Below are 18651 nucleotides of genomic sequence, written 5' to 3'. Positions count from 1 at the left end.
TAAACATCAGCTATCTGAGCAGCTAACCGATCGCTGCAGCTGTACATAGTCCATCTGTAAATAGCCCACCCAATCTACCTACCTCATCCCCCATACTGTTTTTATTTACTTCTCTGCTCTTTTGCACACTCGTATCTCTACTTGCACATCATCATCTGTTCATTTATCACTCCAGTGTTAATCTGCTAAATTGTAATTATTCCCTCCTATGGCCTATTTATTGCCTACCTCCTCATGCCTTTTGCACACACTGTATATAGACTTTCATTTTTTTCTACTGTGTCATTGACTTGTTTATTGTGTTATTGGCTTGTTTATTGTTTATTCAATGTGTAACTCTGTGTTGTTGTTTGTGTCACACTGCTTTGCTTTATCTTGACCAGGTTGCAGTTGTAAATGAGAACTTGTTCTCAACTAGCCTACCTGGTTAAATATAGGTGAAAAAAACGTTTACTTTATCTCGTATTCTTATCCGTATTTTTTTTAAACTGCACTGTCGGTTAGGGGCTCGTAAGTAAACATTTCACTGTAAGGTCTACACCTGTTGTATTCGGCGCACGTGACTAATACAATTTGATTTGATTTGAGAGTCCGGGCCCACAAAACAATAATTATCATTTCACTTTCTATTTCTACTTTCATCCATGACCTGCTGTGGACTGTCAGCTATAGAATTAAAAGGTTAAACCTTCATGTTGCTCATAATTGTGCTGCATTTGGCTGCCTTTTAGAAAATGTGTGTTCGTTTTGGCGGACACCTCCTCAGTGCCAGTTGCAAATCCTTATTCTATGAAGTTTCCCAGTGTTGTGTTACTTTACTATTGAATTGAGATGTAGAGAATGATGCATCGTAGGAAGCAGTAATCTAATTGTTGGCAGAGGCGCTCCAGAGGGTGGGAGATCTCACCGTGTGATTGGACCATTTATCTCAATAAAGTGGCAGGTACATTATCAAATCTCTGGCCCTGGAGCAACTGTCACACACACGTGCAGGCAATCACATGGGAACACGGCGCATGCAGACACGCCCGCTTGTGCATGCCCCCACATGTCCGCACACATGCACACACGTGCACACATACAACAGAAACATACTCACATGAACAAAGATGTACTGGCACACACATTTATGCCAAAAGAACCTTTAACCCCAAGATGTATACAAAATGAGCTAAGACAACAATAGCAGACACGGTAGCAAAGAGTTAGTCACATAAAGCATTAGCATAACATATGACATATGATATTCTGTATATGCCTGTATAGACTGTATATGTCCCTAGGTTTTATAGCAATAACAGCGACACTATGGTTTTCCCTACTGAAGGAGAAATGCAAACAATGCCCCTTTTCATGGTATCCGTGCAAGCTTCCTAGCAACACATGCAACTGTTTTCACAACCCAGCTCACTTCATGTAAAGCCAGCCAGTGCAGCTCTTCCTCGCAGACTAATGGCTGGATTTTTTAAAGGGCAGATTATAGGCAATGAAACCCCCATCTCTCACCCCTCATCCTCTACCACACCAAGGAAGTCTTCCATGGAAGTGCCTCTTTAGATTGGAGTCAACAATGTGCTCCTAACTGGCATCATATTAATATTTAACTGCAGTGCCAAGCACCAAGGGGCACATTCTCTCTCTGTGGTTTGTCTTATTCTTACTCTTTTTTCAATATGGTGGACTTTTTTTGCATGAAATGCAGTTTTTCTGGCATAATTTCAGGGGCTTTGTTTTTGTATTGCAGTGGCTTTCAAATGTTTTAAATGGAAAGGGATATCTAACTAAGACCTGCGGCGATGCCCTCTATTTCATTCTTTCCTGGATTATATTTCATATTTTAGTGGTTTACATTTTGTGTCTCGGTATAAATAAAGATGACGTTAGTACATACCTGTTTTTTTTTGTGTTTTTTTTTACAACTTGTTAAATCTCGTAAAGTGATCAGCACATATGCTACATTGCGGCATATGTGATTATTTTTTATCCCAGTTCAATAAGCGCTTGTGTTGATGAAAGTCAAAAATATACAAATCAAAACCCATTCCATTCTATTACTTGGCATAATGGAAGTCTATTCTGCTGTGAATGTGTTCATTATGTCCTCCCGCCATTTATCCTTTCTATAATTATTGTTGAAGAAAAACACTGCAGTCTGCTCCCAGATGAAGACACAGAATCCGTTAGAATTCGTGGAAGTAATCAATCAAAATGTCCAACCCCTGAGCTTCAAATGTCAACATATCAATTTTATAAATGGTAGATTGTTGATTTGGTCCAATTACTGTGTCAGACCACATTACAATAGATAACAGACGCGTGTTATCTGAATAAAGCTCTCTCCCTTTCATTGAAATATGATTCAGTGGATTGTGACTAATTGTGGTAGGATTTACTGTTGGCTATCTGGTTTACCTTCCCTGTGTTCTCATAAAGCACGCCTATCAGAGCTGCATGATGGGCATGTTGAACATCACTGCAAAGCAGGAGGGACACTCCCATCCCTATCCCATTATTTAAAGGTCACTGATTGCCCCTCCCACAACATCCTGCCTCAAACTGGGGCAAAATAACATTAGTAAACAAGATAAACTCCCACAACACACATAAGAGATCCATGTGTTAGTTAGAGTGTAGAGCATGAGGTGTTTCTGTAAAACCTGTTGTTTTTATGGTTTTTGGTGCTTTAGTGGCAGCTAGTGAAATCCTAGGACGTTGGTTAGCATGCATAGGGAAACCTTTATGCCTCTGGCAGGTTGCTGAATTGATGGTGGATTTTGAGCGTCAAGGAAATTATGAGCTTTTATTGATTGCGTTCCTACTGTTATTGACAGCTTGGACAGGTTTCCAAGTGGTGCATGGACCATTGCGTTTGACCTTTTGAAATGTATCTGCTGTTGAATGAGTTGACAGTTGGATTTTGACACACACACACACACACACACACACACACACACACACACACACACACACACACACATGAATGGGTGGTTTGTGCAGAATGCCCAAAAATATCTTGTCACTGCAGGAGTGACAAATGAGTCTGTCTCCTATAAGCTGCAGTGCAGTATTCCACCTTCGATTTGTTATTGATCACTGAAGTTAGTGATTTAATTAGCTGAATCCAATGAGATGACTAGCAGATGGTAACCATGACACTAGTTCATAAAGGTGGCATCAATAATGACACAGAGCCTGCACAATGCTTCCTATTTGTGAAAAATATAATTAAATGGAAGAAACTGTTTCACATTGTATGGGATAAATCGAAAGTCTGCCTTAGAGTTATGTGCAGTGATGTATGTTGTGCTTGATGAATCAGAATCATCAAAAAGCCCTTTAAACGATGGAAGTGTCATTGTGGTATTTCAGCTAATGACATTCAGGTCAATTGTGAGAGGAAGAGCTTTAGTCAATGGATTGTAGCTTAGCGAAACATGGCCAAGGGCACAGATCACACTGAACATAGGGTTGGTAATTATCCATGAATGTTAAGCAGTTCAAAGTTTTTCAGCAGACATTAAGTGGTAGCCTCTGGTCTATTCCTTCTCCTCAGACATATTTTTCTCTTTTTTATTATAACCCATGATTTACAATTTGGTGTTGTTTATAAAAAAAAAGGCAATGTTCATTTGTTCATTCATTTGCGGCGTCGGGTAGCCTAGTGGTTAATGTGTTGGACTTGTAACTGTAAGGTTGTAAGATTGAATCCCTGAGCTGAAAAGGTAAAAATCTGTCGCTCTGCCCCTGAACAAGACAGTTAACCCACTGTTCCTAGGCTGTCATTGAAAATAAGAATTTGTTCTTAACTGACTTGCCTAGTAAAATAAAAATTAAGAATTTGGAGGTGAAATGAAGTGTCTGACCATACTTAGTAATTTAAGAACTTATGATGCATTCTCTTCAAATACAGACTTCTGTACTACCCCTTAGGACTATGTGGTCTCTCTGAAGGGATACACAGTTTGAAATTGTGTAATGCTCATCACATTGTTTGCAAGCTTTTTGGCCTTTTAGCTAACTAATTGCTCTACTGGGTTTAACAGGAACTCGACATGGCATGTTCAATGTGTTGACGTTCATCTCTGCCGAGGGTTATGTGCAATTGTATTTAAGAGGGCCTTTTGTATTCCGTTTCACTCTGTGCTGCAACTGAACTTTATTAGGAGTTGGGTATGGTAGTTAGGGGATACAAGGTCCTTGGCTCGCTTTCATTTTACAGTTATCTTTTGTAGCTTTGGCCATCTGAGATGTGATAGCACTTTATTTTAAGTGGTTTTCCTAAAGCAACCTAATCTGCTCATAATAACAGCTGTCCAACCTGGTCCTGACATTCTGTAGAATGACAGACATTTTGAGTGCTCTGAGACACCTGAACCAGAAGTAACGACAGGGATTTCTTGGCAATAGGACCACCCCTTTAGCATCTGTCAGACAGCAAGGACAGCTCAAAATGATCCCTGACCTTGGCAGTAAGTAGTTCCTGTCTTAGATGGATCAATAACAAGCAAACACAACCAAGTGAACAGCTCTGTGTGACACCATCCTTAGTGAGGATGACCCTGTGGGAGCCAAAACATGTCTGTTCATTAATGAACACATTGGGACAGAGAGATCCGACTGACTATCTAACAGTTGGAATATTACACTTCTTACTCCAGCCTAATCTGCTGCTTACAGAGGGAGTATGTGCAATTGAGCCTACGGGAGATCTGTTAAGGCTCTTGGACATTGTGTGAAAATGTTAAAATCTCCCCCTGAGTTATATATTCAAGCATTAAGGCCTGAGGGGGTGTTGTATATGACCAGTGTACCACGGCTAAGGGCTGTTCTTAAGCACAACGCCACACGGAGTGCATGGATACAGCCCTTAGCCGTGGTACATTGGCAATATACCACAAACCCGAGGTGTCTTATTGCTATTATAAACTGGTTACCAACGTAATTAGAGCAGTAAAAATAAATGTTTTGTCATACCCGGGGTATAAGGTCTGATATACCACAGCTTTCAGCCAATCAGCATGCATGGCTCGAACCACCCAGTTTGTAATTTATAGTATACTATTCAGACTGTTGATATACTAAATGTTAGTTCTGTACTTCATTCTTTCATCAAGCACAACGCCATGACTCAGACCAACATGGATGATCTTATCGTACAATGATTGGGGATTAAAGAGCTGTTTCACATTTTTAACAGCATTCAATGAGAGGATGTCAGTTTGGCTTCCATGGCATGTAGCTACAGCTCCAAAATTAATGTGTTTCATGCCATACTGTCTTCATCATGGAGTGCCAACAACCTAATCACTGCTAAGATCCCACCACTCACACCATGTGTCTAACAAAACTTCAAAGTAAGCTCCTTTTGCTATTGGTGAAATCATTTTGCTAGGGTTTCATTTACTCAGGCAAACAGCATATGGGGATAAGCCTTGGGAATGCTTCAGATAGTTTACCCCCTGCCTCTTTTGTGCCGAATACCCCAGACACCCCATTTCAAAAGGCTATTAAATGAACCCCAATCTGATCGGTAGCTAACGGATGCCCAGACATCCCCTGAATCACAACTACAGTGGCAAGAAAAAGTATGTGAACCCTTTGGAAATACCTGGATTTCTGCATAAATTGGTCATACATTTTGATATGATCTTCATCTAGGTCACAACAATAGACAAATACAGTCTGCTTAATTAAACTAATAACACACAAACAATTATAGGTTTTCATGTCTCCATTGAACACACCGTGTAAACATTGACAGTGCAGGGTGGAAAAAGTATGTGAAGCTTTGGATTTAATAACTGGTTGACCCTCCTTTGACAGCAATAACCTCAACCAAATGTTTTCTGTAGTTGCTTATCAGACCTGCACAATGGTCAGGAGGTATTTTGGACCATTCCTCTTTACAAAAAACTCTTTCATTACAGCAATATTCTTGGGATATCTGGTGTGAGCTGCTCTCTTGAGGTCATGCCACAGCATCTCAATTGGGTTGAGGTCAGTACTCTGACTGGGCCACTCCAGAAGGCGTATTTTTTTCTGTTGAAGCCATTTTGTTGTTGATTTACTTCTGTGTTTTGGGTCGTTGTCCTGTTGCATCACTCAACTTCTGTTGAGCTTCAATTGGTGGACAGATAGCCTAACATTCTCCTGCAAAATTTGTCTTACCGTGGACTGATGAACATAAAGTATTTTAGAGATACTTTTGTAACCCTTTCCAGCTTTATGCAAGTTAACAACTCGGTCTTCTGAGCTCTCTTTTGTTCGAGGCATGGTTCACATCAGGCAATGCTTCTTGTGAATAGCAAACAAAAATGCAGCTCTAACCAACATCTCCAATCTCGTCTCATTGATTGGACTCCAGGTTAGCTGACTCCTGACTCCAATTAGCTTTTGGAGAAGTCGTTAGCCTAGGGGTTCACATACGTTTTCCAACCTACTGTGAATGTTTAAATGATGTATTCAATATAGACAAGAAAAATACAATAATTTGTGTGTAATTAGTTTAAGCACACTATCTTCGTCTATTGTTGTGACTTAGATGAAGATCAGATCGAATTTGATGACCAATTTATGCAGAAATCCAGGTAATTCCAAAGGGTTCACATACTTTTTCTTGCCACTGTATATATGATGCATGTATAGTCTGACAACAGGGCATTGATCTTGTGTTGATATAGGGGGAAATAAAACAGCCACGTGTGATGTGCTTTGAGGCTTCTGTCGACATGCTGACACACTGATTGAAGCCAGTTCCTGCCAGCAAGATCAGTAGCTGAGCGAGGAGATGAGCCCACTAATAGGCTGTCATCTGAGGCATTTGGGTCTGATAATTGCAGGAAATATTTCAGCCTGTTTCAGCCAGACTAGGGTTCTTCGTCCTCCACAGAGGGGCAATCGGTTCAGGGGTGCAACATGGGTAAACACAAGGCCCCCTCACCCGGATACCACTCAGCCAGAGGCCATCATGTAACACAATCAATTGGCTGTAGATGGAAGGGGTTGGTCTGAGGTGAAGCTGTACATTAGTCTCCTCTTCTTTCTCGGTTGTCCTGTGCTGTCACTAGCATGTGGATAACAGCGGCAGAGCACAACATGGTCACGGATTAGGTTGAGCTGAATGACTCAATGAACAACACTGCTATTAAGCCGCAGATTTTTTTTTACTGTGATGAGGTTTGGTGTGGGGATCAAAGTCAGAGAAAGCTCTTGTGTTACGGCTGCAAAGGAGACTTCATTCAGAGTAAAACGTGGAGCTGAAAGAGGAGCTATAGTAGAATAGCTGATGTACTAATCTTTCAGTGCATGAATTGTAAATATGCTGTATGTCTCCGGGTATGAAGGCGCGGTCTGGGTTCTCTATGACATTATTGGTCTCCATCGATCCGTCCACTGCGCCTGCTGATGTGGGTTAATTCTACGTCCTGGTTGATATTTGTATGGTTTGCTTTTTCCAAAGGATCAATAAACTACCACCCCTAAAATAATCAATTTGCCATCAATTGATATATTGTATAGCATACACTGTATCCACTTTACCATTTGATGTAAAAAATAAAAAAGCCCAATTCTTGTCTATTTCATAGTTATTTTAACGCTGTCTGTGTTGTGTTCCCAAGGGCCATGGGGCAGATGTATGGGCAGTGACTGTGGCCCAGGTGGCAGCCAGAGTCGGGCTGTGTGGTGTGCCCACGTGGACGGCTGGACCACCCTCCACACCAACTGTGACCAGTCCCAGCGGCCTWCCAACCAGCAGAACTGCTTCCGTGTGTGCGACTGGCACAAGGACCTTTACGACTGGAAACTGGGTGCCTGGAACCAGTGTGTGTCCGTGTCAGCAAGAACCTTTGGGGGCATGCGGCCATACGTATGCAATGGGGGTGAGGAGGGCATTCAGACCCGGGAGGTGGGCTGCATACTAAAGTCAGACGAATCTCTCGGCGACGACACCATCTGTGAGTACTTTGAGCCCAAGCCTCGACTAGAGCAGGCCTGCCTCATCCCCTGTCCTCAGGATTGTGTAGTGTCTGAATTCACCCCCTGGACATCCTGCTCAAAAACCTGTGGAACCGGCCTAAAGAACCGGGTGCGCAGTGTKCTGGTGCCTCCYCTCTTCGGGGGTTCKGCCTGCCCKAACCTYACRGAYTTCCAGASCTGTAAGCCAGGGRCTTGTAAGGGGCCTGAGGGGGTGTACAGCCTCAGGGTGGGGCCCTGGATGCCCTGTTCTCTCCCCATTTCCCGSCCGGTGCGGCAGGCCAAGCYTAGGAAGGGTAAAGGGGGGGCCAGGGAGAGGCCTGGGGTCAAAGACCCTGATACTAGGGAGCTGATCCAGAAGAAACGGACCAGGAACCGGCTCAACAGGCAGGAGAGCCCCTTCTGGGACATCCAGGTGGGATACCAGAGTCGCACGGTGTCCTGTGCACACAGGAACGGGAGCACGGTGGGACTCAGGTAAGTGGCTCAACGTCAGTATTTCAGGGTCTGGGGTAATACCACTGCCTTAGTCTGTGTCTGTGTGCTGGTTGTCCTTTAAAATTGTACTTTTAGTCTAAATGGGCAAACCATGATATTTCGTTGGTCATAGGAAACCATGTGTTTTTGTCGTTTCAGAACTGTAATTCATCATAGTGAGTTATCTCTTGGCTTGTCCTTAAATAACACTCAATCTTAAAATAGGCACACACCTGCCACATGTCTTAACAGGCCTTTGCAAGGGGTTGTTTTTATCTTCTGCAGAACTGTAAGCACAGTATAATGTTGTGATGTGATGTACTGTACTGATGTACAGTGGATGACAGGAAGGGGAATGGTTATTTGTCTCTGCTTTGCTGTCAAAGCAATGGGGCACTCCCACTTTCTGGTGTCTACTTTCAACGGTGGAGATGACAACTCTATATTCACTGGTGCTCATTCCGTGACAGGGATTGAATCTTAGCCAGCACTTTGTAAAGCACATTGAAAAGTCCTCTGTGATCTTCGACCGTAAAAGAGCAGGATGAGTTGCACAATGTACATCATTGTGTTGGTATTGTTACGTGTGCAGGTGAGGAAAGATCAAATCAAAAAGATAACAGTAATTTCAGTTCAACTAAAATAAAGTACAGTCATTTATTTTTTAAATGCTGTTGACCAAATAGTTTTTGGTTCAGGTTATCAATGATTCAGGTTCTTCGCATACTATATCTTATATACAATATACAGTAGACAAGACTGCATGCGTATCCTTCAAGTAAACTGACATTTCCTTGGGCCCTGTCTTGGCTTGAGGCAAGTCCCTAACCCTGTCTTGCCTTATAGCTCTTTCTTTTGCATTGAATGATGTCTTTGTTTTATGCTGAGTGACAATAACTTCAAATGTCAGCACGGTATCTCTCATCTTAGAATCCATGAGGTCTTTCATCTCTAGCAAGGAGAGCTACAGTCTCCGTTATATAGCCTTATATCCACATTGTGTATGTGTTACATGCCACAGATGTGATCAATTATGTACTAAATCTATTCATTAATGCGCTGTTGGTGCCAACTTCTCAGCAGTGGCTGGGATCAAATATTTCAAAAGAACCGTGAAAACAAATCTTATGCCCTTAGGAAGGTAAATACTAATCTTTGACTTGTTTATTTCTGGTTCTGAAATATTCATCGTTGTTTTTGCCACTTCAGAAAAGTGGAACAAACTTCCCAGCAAACCAAAAATGTTTCTGTGAAAGTTCCCAGAACATTAGTTTGGTTGCGGCAATGTTCTCATAACACAAAAACTGCCCAGTTGCGATGATAATTATACAATGTTTGTATAAAACATTTGCCTGATGTTGCAAGAACATTCCCAGAACGTTGTGGCAGTATGTGCTAAAAACATTACTGGTACATTGTGTTATTACAGTACCTGGAAACCTAATGAGAACGTTTGGGGGAACGTTCTGTGGTGGTTGTTACAGATGTTGTGCACAACATTTTCATGAATGTTAAGAAAACATTCCAAGAATATTTCCTTTAAAACATTTTCTGAATAAAATAAACATTTTGTTATCAAAAACATTCTTCGTATATTTTTGGGATGTCATCATCCGAATGTTAGATAAAACCCAACTGGAACTTAATGAGAATCTTAGCTAATGTTCTGGGAATGTTCCCGGTTTGCTGGGTTCTCTCTGAAGCGATATCCAATGAATCTAGGCAGTCGTCCTCCGAACATCTTGCTGACTTCATTTCCCATTTTGTTTGATGTACATCTGTCATCGTTGGGCCACAGCTTTCTCTTGACTCATTACACTTTGTTTTAGTCTGGTTGTAGAATAGTGGCTGGCTTTACATGTAATCAAATGAAAACAGCATGCATGTGTAGGCTATTTACTGTAGGTTCCAGCTTGCATGGTGGCCTCTGAGGTTTCTGTTTACCACCAGAAGCACTTCTAGAAAGTATCACTTACATCTTTTAGTTCAAATTTGAGTCTCCCATATTTGAGTCTCCCATATTTGAGTCTCCCATATGCTACCATGCTTATGTTTCTCTTCACTGGCCTCACAGGCCTTCCAACCATTCCACTCTGTTTTCCAAACTGTGTTTTCATCAAGGCGCTAAAAAAGATGGTTAAAAGATTTCTCCCAGGGTTTCACATTCCCTGACCCACATAGTACCGCCTGTGTTGTAGGCTTCAATTGTACCACACGTTTCTGAGCCAAAGCCTCGTGTAATGAGCATGCTTGTGTTCAATGTGGATATTCTCCAGAAACCAAACTTTTTTGTGGAACTTAATGGAATTTCTTGTTGTTTGTTGTATAACCTTTATTGGTTTTAAAATGAGAGTTTGAGTGTTTTTGAAATATTATTACTCTCTTATTTCAAGTGAAATTGTTTGTCTGTCCCTGTTCTGTCTGACCGATGGAGATATAAAAAAAATGATGACTACTTTCAAGACTTCAAAACCCCCACAACAATGCAGAATATAATAAAAAGTTGACACAACAAAAACATCAAATACTGAAAGAGAAAGAGTTGCCGTGAAAAGGGTCAATGGATGCTGTAAGGCTTTTTAAGCATGTGTGAAGTTTCATCTGAGTCAGGAAGCGAGCCATTATCCTCACTGAGTCACAAAACCTTTGTTTTAATTCCTGAATGTTTTTCACTGAGAAAGAACTCTACCTGCGTGCCTTGTTGGCAGCACCACGAATCTTTGTCGTGACGTCACACCTGCAGGCCCACCACATCAAACAATTCAAAGGTATCTTAATCTGTGGAGACAGAGGGGTTAAACACAACTCAGACTCTTTTTCAAGCGTTTTTCAAACCAGTTGCACTCGTTTGTGTGAGAAGTGTGAGAAGCTAGAGGTGAAGTGTGGCATCGGCGTAGTCTAAATTAGAGGGTTCTAAATGAAGAAGAACTGTAATTAGCAGTAAAAGATCGTCAGCTGCAGCGCCTCAGGGGAAAGGCGATGCACACTGCGGTGCAAGGAACAGAAAATAGTCTGATTTAATTCCTAATCATTTGAAGGAGCTTAAAGAGGCAGCGTTTATTCATTAGCTCTAATTGCAAGTTGAATGATTACAGAGTGATGCTTTTAGTGATTGATCAGTTGTGGTTACTATTCTGATGCTTTTGAGGCACAACCCTTCAGACTTTATGTATTGTATTGCATTACATGTACAAAACCCCTCGTCTCATGGTCCTTTGAGCCGGATTTGAACCAGCAACCAATTCACTACCTAAATGTGGGGGCTTCGCAGCTTTTTTTCTGCATTGTTTATTAAGGTGTGATGATTCTGAATGAAGGGTTGAGAACTAGGGTTCAATGCCAGTCAGTTCCCTAAGGACTCTTGAATACAGCTTATTACAACATGCTTAGTATAATGTACACTGCTCAAAAAAATAAAGGGAACACTTAAACAACACAATGTAWCTCCAAGTCAATCACACTTCTGTGAAATCAAACTGTCCACTTAGGAAGCAACACTGTTTGACAATAAATTTCACATGCTGTTGTGCAAATGGAATAGACAAAAGGTGGAAATTATAGGCAATTAGCAAGACACCCCCAATAAAGGAGTGATTCTGCAGGTGGTGACCACAGACCACTTCTCAGTTCCTATGCTTCCTGGCTGATGTTTTGGTCACTTTGGAATGCTGGCGGTGCTCTCACTCTAGTGGTAGCATGAGATGGAGTCTACAACCCACACAAGTGGCTCAGGTAGTGCAGCTCATCCAGGATGGCACATCAATGCGAGCTGTGGCAAGAAGGTTTGCTGTGTCTGTCAGCGTAGTGTCCAGAGCATGGAGGCGCTACCAGGAGACAGGCCAGTACATCAGGAGACGTGGAGGAGGCCGTAGGAGGGCAACAACCCAGCAGCAGGACCGCTACCTCCACCTTTGTGCAAGGAGGAGCACTGCCAGAGCCCTGCAAAATGACCTCCAGCAGGCCACAAATGTGCATGTGTCAGCATATGGTCTCACAAGGGTGATGTTAGGACAGCTGAAACTGTTGTTCTGATTTAAAGAAGCAATACAACTGGCCTTCTTTAGACTAGTTGAGTATCTGGAGCATCAGAATTTGTGGGTTTGATTACAGGCTCAAAATGGCCTGAAACAAATAACTTTCTTCTGAAACTCGTCAGTCTAATCTTTTTCTGAGAAATGAAGGCTATTCCATGCGAGAAATTCAAATCAAATCAAATCAAATCAAATCAAATCAAATCAAATTTTATTAGTCACATACACATGGTTAGCAGATGTTAATGCGAGTGTAGCGAAATGCTTGTGCTTCTAGTTCCGACAATGCATAATAACCAACAGTAATCTAACCTAACAATTCCACACTACTACCTTACACACACACCACAGTGTAAAGGATAAAGAATATGTACATAAAGATATATGAATGAGTGGTGTACAGAACGGCATGGCAGATGCAGTAGATGGTATAGAGTACGTAGTATACGTATGAGATGAGTACTGTAGGGTATGTAAACATAAAGTGGCATAGTTTAAAGTGGCTAGTGGTACATGTATTGCATAAAGATGGCAAGATGCAGTAGATGATATAGAGTACAGATATATACATATGAGATGGGTAATGTAGGGTATGTAAACATTGTATTAAGTGGCATTGCTTAAAGTGGCTAGTGGTACATTTTTACATAATTTCCATCAATTCCATTTTTAAAGTGCTGGAGTTGAGTCAGTATGTTGCAGCGGCCGCTAAATGTTAGTGGTGGCTGTTTAACAGTCTGATGGCCTTGAGATAGAAGCTGTTTTTCAGTCTCTCGTCCCTGCTTTGATGCACCTGTACTGACCTCGCCTTCTGGATGATAGCGGGGTGAACAGGCAGTGGCTTGGGTGTTGTTGTCCTTGATATCTTTATGGCCTTCCTGTGACATCGGTGGTGTAGGTGTCCTGGAGGCAGGTAGTTTGCCCCTGGTGATGCGTTCTGCAGACCTCACTACCCTCTGGAGAGCCTTACGGTTGTGGGCGGAGCAGTTGCCGTACCAGGCGGTGATACAGCCCGACAGGATGCTCTCGATTGTGCATCTGTAGAAGTTTGTGAGTGCTTTGGTGACAAGCCCAATTCTTCAGCCTCCTGAGGTTGAAGAGGCGCTGCTGCGCCTTCTTCAACGCTGTCTGTGTGGTGGGACCAATCAGTTTGTCCGTATGTGTACACCGAGGAACTTAAAACTTTCCACCTTCTCCACTACTGACCCGTCGATGTGGATAGGGGGTGCTCCCTCTGCGTTCCTGAAGTCCACAATCATCTCCTTTGTTTTGTTGACGTTGAGTGTGAGGTTATTTCCTGACACCACACTCCGAGGGCCTCACCTCCTCCCTGTAGGCCGTCTCGTCGTTGTTGGTAATCAAGCCTACCACTGTAGTGTCATCCGCAAACTTGATGATTGAGTTGAGGCGTGCATGGCCACGCAGTCGTGGGTGAACAGGGGTACAGGAGAGGGCTCAGAACGCACCCTTGTGGGGCCCCAGTGGCTCAGGTATTGTCAAGAAAGTGAAGATCCCGTACAACGCTGTGTACTACTCCCTTCACAGAACAGCGCAAACTGGCTCTAACCAGAATAGAAAGTGGAGTGGGAGGCCCCGTGCACAACTGAGCAAGAGGACAAGTACATTAGAGTGTCTAGTTTGAGAAACAGAGCCTCACAAGTCCTCAACTTGCAGCTTCATTAAATAGTACCACAAACACCAGTCTCAACGTCAACACTGAAGAGGTGACTCCGGGATGCTGGCCTAGAAAGTTCCTCTTCCAGTGTCTGTGTTCTTTTGCCCATTTAATCTTTTATTTTATTGGCCAGTCTGAGATATGGCTTTTTCTTTGCAACTCTGCCTAGAACCAGCATCCCGGAGTCGCCTCTTCACTGTTGACGTTGAGACTGGTGTTTCTTTGCTTTTTTTTTGCTTTTCTTTCAAAACAAGGACATTTGTAAGTGACCCCAACTTTTGAATGGTAGTGTACTTCTACTATAGTACAAGTATTAGTACATTATAGTACATGATAGTATATTATCATGTACTTACATCCAGCTCATTGATGAATGACCCGCTTCTTCCCATTGTCCCGATAGGTAGTGTTCAACCTACACAACCATCTATCTGACGTAAGACAATGCTCCTTGATGAGTGATACACTGCAATAGACAGAACAAAAAACACCATTCCACAAATTCAACCAACATACGCCAAATTCTACCTCAAAATTTACCTCAGCTGAAACCCGCTGGCCACTTGTTCTAGGACCACCAACACAAACAGGCTCCCTCAGCACCAGCTTTCACATCCACTGTTGCAAATTGCAAGCAGATCGCAGACAGATCTCACGATTACTGACCTTGCCACTTCTCTCTCGCGTTACCTCTTTGTTCCAGTCTGTGTCTGCCCAGGGACCTCCCTCTGACGGTCCAGTCCTGCATCCTCGCTAAGGACTGTAAGCTGAGCGAGTGGGCAGACTGGCCCCTGCTCCAAGGCCTGTCTAGACCCAGACCCTGAGTCCTCAGGGTCAACGCTCCAGGACCAGACGAGTGCACAGTTCTCCGTGGGGAGGGGAGGACTGCCCACCGCTGGAGGAGACGGAGCCATGTGACCCCCAGGATGGAGTACTGCCCTGCGCCACGTGAGTGTCACTTAGTGTCAGAGGATGTGTGGCTGTAGTGTGGAATTATAGTTTTACAGTAAATATATGGTAAGAAATATACTGAACATTTATGGAAGGACTAGAGCTTGAAAGGGTTAAGTCAATGTTGTATTAGTGGAATTTAAAATTATAAAATGTCCAAATTGTATGATTTAGAGAGTAGTATCAGTGTGTCGAAAAATACTACCGTACATAGTTCAGAACCTGACAGGCCTCCAGGAAGTTTTCAACAAATTGGAACCACTTAGTGCACTAACTTTCCAAAGTCTACTGTATTCTCACTGACAGAGGTGATACATTCCTCCTGTTGATTTCCCATTAGCTACTTCATCTAGCTAATTTGCTCTCCTGGTGTCCGTCGGAGTTGGTTTGTGTGGGCCTGTGTGTGTGTGTGGTGGAGAGAGCATATGGAGAAAGATTGGTGTGTTTGAGCTTTTGCCAGACACAGACTCAAATGGATCTATGACAATATTGTCTCTCCTGTAACCTGCCACGCAAACACACACACACACACACACACACACACACACACACCACACACACACCACACACACACCACACACACACACAACACACAACACACACACACACACACACACACACACACACACACACACACCACACACACACACACACAGAGAATTGGCCTTATTTTTTTATATATATATTTTTATCCCCTTTTCTCCCAATTTTCGTGGTATCCAATCGCTAGTAATTACTATCTTGTCTCATCGCTACAACTCCCGTACGGCTCGGAGAGACGAAGGTCGAAAGCCATGCGTCCTCCGAAGCACAACCCAACCAAGCCGCACTGCTTCTTAACACAGCGCGCCTCCAAACCGGAAGCCAGCCGCACCAATGTGTCGGAGGAAACACCGCACCCCCCCCTCGGTTAGCGCGCACTGCGCCCGGCCCGCCACAGGAGTCGCTGGAGCGCGATGAGACAAGGATATCCCTACCGGCCAAACCCTCCCCAACCCGGACGACGCTATGCCAATTGTGCGTCGCCCACGGACCTCCCGGTTGCGCCGGCTGCGACAGAGCCTGGCGCGAACCCAGAGATCTGGTGGCGCAGCTAGCACTGCGCCACCCGGGAGCCCCCGAGATTGGCCTTATTGACATCGTATCCCGTCTTACACAATCATTCCAATAACACTGAGCTTTCCTGTTCCGATTCTGCAAAACTTTCAAAACCACCCCATCTAAAAACTATAGTCGTGACATACCTTTAAAATGTATTATTTTTATGACTAAAATGTATCTTTTCATATTACTCATGTGTTACATGGATTGGAAGCAATTAGCCAAACATGGAGCTGATAGCTATTCAAGTTTGGCAGCTGCAGCCTCAGATGCAGGTAGAACAGATCAACACACAAGTCACAAATGTGTTTTTATAGCACAGACAGGTCAGGGATTTGATTAGCTAAAGAAACCTCAGTCAGATTTTAAATGTGTTTTGACAGCAWAACACCCACACACCCATCTCTGTCACTGTCACAGTTATACCTGGAGGACTACAGAGTGGAGCGACTGTAGAGTGGACTCGTTGCTAAGCCAACAGGACCGTCGGCGTAGCAACCAGACCGGCCTGTGTGGGGGAGGGCTCCAGAATCGAGAGGTGTACTGTGTCCAGGCCAACGCCGAACTACTGACCTACCTCAACAACCTCAAAGACAAAGATGGTAATGAGGCTTTTCTATATATATATAGCACTTTCTCATAACAAAGTCTTTCCTATATATAAGGGACAGACCAAAATGTACTGGGGGGGGGGCCTGGTCCAACTCAAGGTGTCGTAAAAAAATATGCACCCCCCTCCCCAGCGTAAAAAATATTTTCACCTGACCCACATTAAAATAAATGGAACACCCTCCCCTCTCGTAGAATGAACTGAAAATCATGTTTACAACCCTGTGTTTATAAACATGGATATTGACTTCAGCATACTTTTGTTTCACAGTCGATGGGCCAAAAGGTTGGGGGTTTGCCGACCACCCCAGACGAGCCATATTTATAATTATAGAAAACATGTGCAAAGAGTTTTCCACTAACAGCTTTCTGTGCCAGTGCACCACCACGACCAATCAACAAAGCATACCGACTTCTGGCACTTCCATATCATGGTTTGTGTTTTCAACACCACAATAAATAGACTATGTCAATCTCCACAAACAGAAAATACTTCCCTCCCTATCTTGTAGGCCTACCCAGTAAAGAAGGCTTGACAATCTCTGAATGACATTCAACTTTTTGGTGTTTTGTAACAGATGACTCTTTCCATTCATCAATTGGTCGCTGCACAGTTTGAATTGATAGATAGATTTTATTTGTCAGTAAAAAATATATATATATATATATATATACACAAAGATTTTTTAAATAAGTCTGGGACTTATTTCCATTGTGGTCCCTATTTTCTACATATACAATTACATAGATACAGACAGATTACAGAGATAGAGACGAAAAACTCCTCAACCTCCAGATGAGTATGAGGGGAGAGTTTAAGTCCAATTCTTACCAGCTTGTTTGGCTAGTAGCGTATTCTTTAGATGTTTAGGGCTGCTGGTGAACCGTGAGGTGCAGGCATAATCAAAGCCACACGGGACTAGCGCACTAGCTAGGTTTCCATCCAATTGGTGACAGATTTTTGTGCCAATATTCTAAAATCTTCATGAAAACAATATGCCATTTCAGTGTTTTCTTTAGGAAACAACATGACAGGTGAGATCTTAATTTACTGGACATTTAAGAAATGTACAAGGCATCCATATGCATCCAGCTCCATCAACAAACAAGAGATATTGACCCAATGAGCCACATTTGCGTGTCCTTAAACAGCCTATAACAAATTACAAAAACACTATTCCTTGTGTTTTGATGTGTATCATATGTAAAACTTTATAGCCTATTTTTTTTATTGGTTTTTAGGCTACTTTCCTAAAACAATAATTGTCCAACTCACGGTTCAGCTGTCAGAAATTTGAGCACTACGTGTATCAGGGCATTGCATGCATAGGCCTATGGGCTTAGGTGTCCACTGTACGATATTAACATTTTAATAAATACATATAGCCTATATAAAGGCAGAGAAGCTTAGACCTAACCCTAGAGCGATAGAGAGAGATATGCCAGTGACATGCTACGACACCGACATGCATTTCTTTATGTGAGATGGCTACTGCGTCTGCTATACAGATATAGAATGCAGGAGGGTAATTTGTTAATTTTCAATCTGAATATTTTGTATAAAGATAAGCATTATATTGTTAGATTATAGAAGTAACTCTGGTAGGCCTGAAACAAGTCTTCCTCACCTCAAGTTCAACTGTCAGAGTCCGATTGGAGCGCCGGGGCGCATTGCCTTCACATCATAGGCCTTCAGTAGCTAAAGATAAATAATAGCCACACCATAACAAAGCTTCACAAATGTTTCAACATTTTATTAGGGTAATGTCAAAAGTAAGTCAAGTCATTGTTTATAGGGAAAATACAAGCAGAAGAGCAAATGTAAATCAGGGA

General features: G+C 42.7%; 1 protein-coding gene across 1 annotated transcript in view; it reads left to right on the top strand.

Moving 5' to 3' along the window:
• The window catches only part of LOC111958763 (thrombospondin type-1 domain-containing protein 7A-like), a 116264-nt gene that overhangs the window by 36308 nt on the left and 61305 nt on the right, over nucleotides 1-18651 (top strand). Inside the window, 5 exon segments of the mRNA XM_024134896.2 lie at nucleotides 7620-8451; nucleotides 14861-14944; nucleotides 14946-14979; nucleotides 14981-15105; nucleotides 16630-16811. Coding sequence (XP_023990664.2) covers nucleotides 7620-8451; nucleotides 14861-14944; nucleotides 14946-14979; nucleotides 14981-15105; nucleotides 16630-16811 — 1257 coding nt within the window.

The sequence above is a fragment of the Salvelinus sp. IW2-2015 genome, linkage group LG35 (genome assembly GCF_002910315.2).
Source record: "Salvelinus sp. IW2-2015 linkage group LG35, ASM291031v2, whole genome shotgun sequence".
Lineage (NCBI taxonomy): Eukaryota > Metazoa > Chordata > Actinopteri > Salmoniformes > Salmonidae > Salvelinus > Salvelinus sp. IW2-2015.
Note: the sequence above shows the minus strand (reverse complement) of the source record. Positions and strands in the feature narration are given on the sequence as shown.